This window comes from Aplidium turbinatum, chromosome 1 (assembly GCF_918807975.1).
Source record: "Aplidium turbinatum chromosome 1, kaAplTurb1.1, whole genome shotgun sequence".
NCBI lineage: Eukaryota > Metazoa > Chordata > Ascidiacea > Aplousobranchia > Polyclinidae > Aplidium > Aplidium turbinatum.
In genome coordinates, this window is record NC_137472.1 from 24,929,203 (window position 1) to 24,935,607 (window position 6,405).

Sequence of the window (6,405 nt, forward strand, 5' to 3'; positions counted from 1 at the left end):
TCAGAAGTAATCTTTTTCATTACTTTTTTGTTTTATTTTGCTGGGCAAAATGCCCAAAAAAATATCAAACTTCTTTGAATTTAATAAAAACTCATTTGCACATACTCATGAATAAATATTGAAGCCTTGCATATTGTCAGACTAATAAAATAATGGCGTAACTCATTTTTTCTTGTTTTGAAATAATCGAAAAAAACTGTCTACACGGTTGTTTTTATCATATTTATTGTACAGTTAAACGAAAATAGCATGTCGACACAAGTACAATGAGCATGTATACTTTGATTTGCTTCATTTTACATCTCATAATGAGCTGGGATGACTTAGGCCATTTTCCGAATGCACAGACATGACTTAGGCCATTTGATATTTTGAGTTTATCACTTATGAGTTTTTTAATGGTGACATTTCATGCGAGACTGCATATAACTCATTGTATATAAATTTGTAATAGTAGATAGCCCATTTAGTGAGCTTTTAAACCGACGGCATCCAAAGTAGCTCTCCGTGACCTTTGTGCATTTGCAGTTTGTGTATTATTTCGTTGTTTTTGTTGTGGATATGGACAACTTTGTCTGACGCAAATAAATAATAATAATATCGCCCAAAAACAGTTGAAAGTTGGCAAGACAAGCTGAATAAATTATTATCAGTGATGAGGCAAATTATCAAAAAAGGAGTGACACCCTGTTGGCATAACATGTTTCATAGATTAGAGATCATTGTATTTCCTAAATTTGATTGGAAGATGGCTTGAAAAAATAGGAATCCATGTAGTGTCACCTAAGTTTGTTTTTGACCGCTGTGCCAGATCCTCCCACTGTGCACTGTGCAGCCTCACATAATGGGACCTTGTACAATACCTTTCCACTGCTTTCATGACTCAGGCCTCTAAGATCATGGGATCTCCATTCTCCAGCTTTCTTTCCAGGCTATACTCAACAAGCATCATCCATCGATTTTCACAAAATCACTGTGTTGCATCCTTTGTACATTGTTGGGATGCGGTCTGATCCTGCCATTCTGGAAGATAATTTCGTCATCTCTCGTCATAAAAATGTCGTTTACCACTTTTCGCTCGATAGTACTGTGCATGCTATCTCACTCCATTTGAGTGTGACCAGTCACGAGGTACTTCTGAGTAATAGTGATGCCATGCTTCCATGCAAGGGCGCAGTAGGCACTAGAGACATTAGAGTTTCTATTTTGATATTCACACCCATCACTCCAATAGAGCAATAAGCATCTTTTGATTCAAGATTGAATAGTGTAAAATTGTGTACCTGCAGCCTGGTTTTAGAATACATACTGCTTGCCTTGGTTTTAGGACACAGAAGTACAGCCTGTAAATCCATTGTTCATACGGATTTTTCTGTGCTAGCGGACTCTTTGTCTTTTCATCTCGAGCTTCATTCTTCCACTTGATATAATCATCGTATCGTTCCTTGGTAATATTACCATGTTTGAATGAAACACATGGTGTGAACAGTGCATCCGGCAGCCCGTTGCAACCAGTTCCCCTGAAGCTGCACGTTTCGATCTTATTGGACCGCAGTGGACATGGAGCTGGCCAAGAGTGTGTGCGTAGCCCTCGCGTAGTTACGACCACCTTAAACAACCATACAAGCGAATGGCCTTTGTCTCAATTTGGACCTGGAACAAACAAAGCCCAATGGCGATGATATCACGGGTAACGGGGGCAGGCTTGGTAGAGTTGGAAGCCTCCAGCCCGGTTTCTCACATTGGCGGCGGATCTATGATGATCGTCTCCCAGTGCCTTTTGCCCACGTCTTTTCCATCATAGACTGGGCCTCCAAAGCCACATACGACATCACCACCAAAGCCAAATTAAATTTGAAGACAAACCAATGCTCGGACACGAGCTGGAGCCGACAATGAAGACGGAGAAGTTCTCATTATGAAATACTTCACTAAAATAGGCTGTGCTCAATGATCGTATTCCTGATGATTCAGCAAGTTCTTTGTATTGCCGATGAAGTTGGATTATGGTAGTTCCAGGGTACAAGAATTTCTTCTTTCTGTACGTTGTGACCTTTCTACAGTAATGGGAATCTACAGTAGGCAAGTCATTGAGAAATTTCGCCAAAAAGTGATTTTCCTCTTTTCCCACTTGATAGAGTTGTTCAATTTCGTCAAAACGTGAGTTACGCCATTATTTTATTAGTCTGACGATATGGCAAACACTCTGCATGGGTAAATGACCTTTGACCCCATGTGAAATTTCCGACACAAAGTTTTTGGATTTTTATTTGGAACTAACTTAATAATGAAAATAATCTTAAAAAGTTATTCTTTTCTGCTGAAACAATTGATCGCCTAAAAAGAGGACACGTTTCGCCAGCAAGTAGAATTTTACGCTTGAAGAATCGTTAACCGCTTAAGTTACATCATTTTAGATTACAATTGGCCTGCCCTACGCATAAAAAGTTACCAAAAAAGAAAACACAAGAAAACAGATTGACTGAACGTTTAACTTATTTTTTCTCATTTTTAGTGCTTCCTCAAGACAACAAATGATTTTATATTATTAAGAGTCAGTAAAAGTGAAAAAAATACCTAATTTTTAGACAGTTTCAGTCAGTCAGCAATGATCGCAAAAATCTGCAAAATGTGACAAATCAGGCACGACCTCCAGGTAGCCAAGCCTTAACTTTTTTCAACAAGGAATGGTCAGCCTTAACGAAATTGTTGAATTACTTGCATGAAATATGATTTAAACAGTATAGGCTGCACATAACTGTTGAAATGCTAAAAACGGCGTGAACTAAAAAGCTGTTCCTTTCCTTGCAAACCTGTAAGTCTATCCAATATCCATGCCACGATTTCTTTTGCTGGAGGTTCGGTGTTATACACATTGCGCTTTTAGACATTCGTTTCGATTTGTTTCAAGTAACAAACGAACCAAACTGAGTTGGCAATCAACAATGTCTACAAGCGTTGCATCAATATAAACGTATGAAGGTAGAAGAATAATTTTTTGTGAAAGTGTAAGCATGGCCTTTAAAATGTCGTTTAATATCTTACAATGAACCATGCAATGAACGTTCAACAACAGTTCCATAAAATGCGCCAATTTCTTGTAGAATTTATAAATCAGCATGCTACATTGGTATACAAAATGTCAAGAAAACCCAAACTGTCAAAAAAGAGAACATTTGAGAATTTTTTAGTGTCTTTGAAGGACAGTTAATTTTTCCTAAAATAAGAGGACAAATCCTCTTAAAAGAGAACGTATGGTAACCCTATATTTAACCATATCATCCATTAAACCAGTGTTTCTTAACCTTTTTAGCGATCGTACCCTTTGAGCTTTCATGAATTTTTCTCATACCCCCTGTCTACAGTACAATGGCCAACGGAAGCAAATAAAATTGTAATAATAGGAATTAAATGCAGTGTATTTATAACTTACGTGTTGAATGTATGCATTAAAAACAGTCTTGAAAGTTCAACAAGATTTATCAGTCAATCTACAAATGGCTTTTTTGTTGCTGCATCCCGTCAATGATTATGTTGAAACGAGGTACTTTCTTTGAGATAGACACACGTATATTATCTCTTGGATTCAAACGATTGCCCGACTTAGTTTTGATGTTTACAAGAGTTAACCCAGTTTCACATGGGTAAGTTGTCGCAAAAAGCACAAGGATTTCTAAAGCTTTTTTTCTAACTGGGGAAATGTGTTGAGTTGTGCACACCAGAAGGCATCCAACTGCATAGGATCAAACTCTATTTTGCTTTTACTACTAGCTTTCATTTCAATAAGATAGTCTTTCATTTGGTCATTATCATCCATAGAATGTAGGCTAAAAATAAATGGGTCTTGCATCCACCCCTGAGAAGTAGAAACCTCTCCAGTACACATATACAAAAGTGACTTGTTACGCATTCTTCACACATATGCCTAAATAGCATATAATTCCACATTGCATGTCGTAACCCCCTGCTTTGGTGCTTCGTATCCCCAAGTGGTACACGTACCCCTATTTAAGAACCCCTGCATTAAACAAAACCAATAAAACATGAAAACCGTATTGTGGTCGAATATACAAGTCACAAATTTCGGGCAAAGTTGTCCCACCCAGGCAAAGTTGTAAGGTTTTACGGTATATAATATTTTATCTTACGATGGAGTGCTAATCCCATTATAAAAGTTGTACATCAAAAGCTCATACTGCACGTTGTAACTTATCATATGTGTGGCTACCAAAAGACACTGATTTGATGTCTTTAGCATTATTTCTTGTTCTCATTCATTGAACAACATCATTCACTTACAACATGAAACACAACACAATATATATCATATAATATACAGCATAAAATATTGATAAGACATGCCTACTAAAACTTTGTCTTATCTGAGACAATACAACCTTTTGCTTGCAAATTTTTTCTAACAGAATCACAAGCTTTTAGTAAATTGCTTGCGTGTGGAAGATTTTCTCGTTTTAAGCAAAGTGCAATTTCACGTACACATGACCGAAATTCTGTCACATTTTTTATAACATCTTTTTCGAAATAGTTTGGTTGTACGCAAGTATTAGAAGCTTTTATGGAAGTAAAACCAAGTCCACGGAATAAATCTTCCACATAATGATAAACTTCAATTATGCAAGCAGTATCAGAAATGATAAATCCTGGCTGACAAGTTTCTCCTTCAATTTCTGTAGTAAACATGGATGCAACATCAGTTATCAATTTATCAAGATTTTCTAATACCCCAGGAGTATCAAAGTCATTACATAAGCATTGGTAGATCCTTTGTTTAGTTTCATTCAATAGTGGTTGCACTTTTTCAGAATTAATTGAACCACCTAGGTTTCCAATTGCATATTGTTTACATTCTGTTAAAAACTTGTTTATTTTGTGCAACTGACTACTAGCTTGCTTAAGAGCCGAGGTAGAGTAGAATATTCCATTGCGCCAGTGCTGTGAAAGACAAAACATTCTGAATTCATCGGCACTACCTTTTTGAAAATATTGTTCTATGCTAACAACATTTCCCAATGATTTAGACATTTTCCTTGCATCACCAACAAGAGTAAGAAGGCCTGAATGAAAAAAGTAGTTAACCCATTGATCACATTCATGAAATGCTTCACTTTGAAAAACCTCACATTCATGATGAGGAACACAAAGATCTCTTGCCCCTGAATGGATGTCCATTTTGTTGCCAAATATTAAAGTAGATATGGTTGAGCATTCAATGTGCCAGCCTGGTCTTCCATTACTCCATGGAGCATTCCAATAAGGTTCGCCAGGTTTTGCCACCTTCCACAGAGCAAAATCTTTGCTGCTGAATTTCTCCCCACTATATTTGCTTTCTGAATAAGGCCATTCTTCTATGATATATGCAAGCCGTCCAGCATCTGTAAAACTATCCACATTGAACCAAATATTTCCATTGTTGCTTTTATAAGCATGACCTTTCTCAAGAAGAGTATGAATGAAGTTTATAATTTGTGGCATTACATCACTAACACGCACATACATTGATGGTGGAAGTACATTTAAACTGTGCATATCTCTTTTAAAATCTTTTTCATTTTCATTCGCAAAATCTACAAAGTCTTTGTTCAAAGCAGCAGCCTGAGTAATAAGTTTATCATCAATATCTGTAATTCCCATTACAAAATTAATTTTCAAACCAAAAAAGTTTGTGAGAATGCGTCGAATGATGTCAAAGCGAACATAAGACGAAGCATGCCCAACATGTGATTTATCGTATACTGTCGGACCACATGCATACCAAGTGACGTGCTTAGGATCTTTCACAATTAGTGGAACTTTCATATGCACTTTCTTTTTGCCAAAACATCTGTAAGAATTGAAAACTTGAATTCCAGTATCAAATCCACTGGGCTGTTTCCATTGATACAACTTTTTTGAACTGTTTAAATCAGTGGACGGTATTCCAGAAAAAATTTCCGTGCAAAGCAAACGAACAGAATAAAAACCATTACCATACATCCTTTTTCCATGTTGAAAAAAACAGTACCGAAAAGACATTATGTAAAATTTCTCATAAAACAGATACAATAATACTGTTAAAACAAAATAGGCTATATCAGGAGGGTACCCGGTCAATTGGTCGAAAGACATTTGGTCGACAGTCATTTGGTCGACAGACATTTGGTCGACAGGACGTTTGGTCGACAAGACATTTGGTCGACAGGACATTTGGTCGACAGACATTTGGTCGACAGGACGTTTGGTCGACAGACATTTGGTCGACAGGACATTTGGTCGACAGACATTTGGTCGACAGACATTTGGTCGACAGGACATTTGGTCGACAGAACGATTCATTTTAGGGTTAACTAACTCTAACCTAACCCTAACCTAATCCTAACCTAACCCTAACCTTAACTCTAACCCAAA

General features: G+C 37.0%; 1 protein-coding gene across 1 annotated transcript; it reads right to left on the bottom strand.

The window, feature by feature from the left end:
• Positions 1 to 2,927: 2,927 nt before the first annotated feature.
• Positions 2,928 to 6,111, bottom strand: LOC145772642 (cysteine--tRNA ligase, mitochondrial-like). The gene has a single exon (XM_082584513.1). The coding sequence runs from the start codon at positions 6,031 to 6,033 to the stop codon at positions 4,366 to 4,368; it is 1,668 nt and encodes a 555-aa protein (XP_082440639.1). The 5' UTR covers positions 6,034 to 6,111; the 3' UTR covers positions 2,928 to 4,365.
• Positions 6,112 to 6,405: the final 294 nt, after the last annotated feature.

Coding starts and splice junctions, on each gene's coding strand:
- LOC145772642 (XM_082584513.1), bottom strand. CDS start 6,033: ATGTCTTTTCGGTACTGTTTTTTTCAACATGGAAAAAGGATGTATGGT.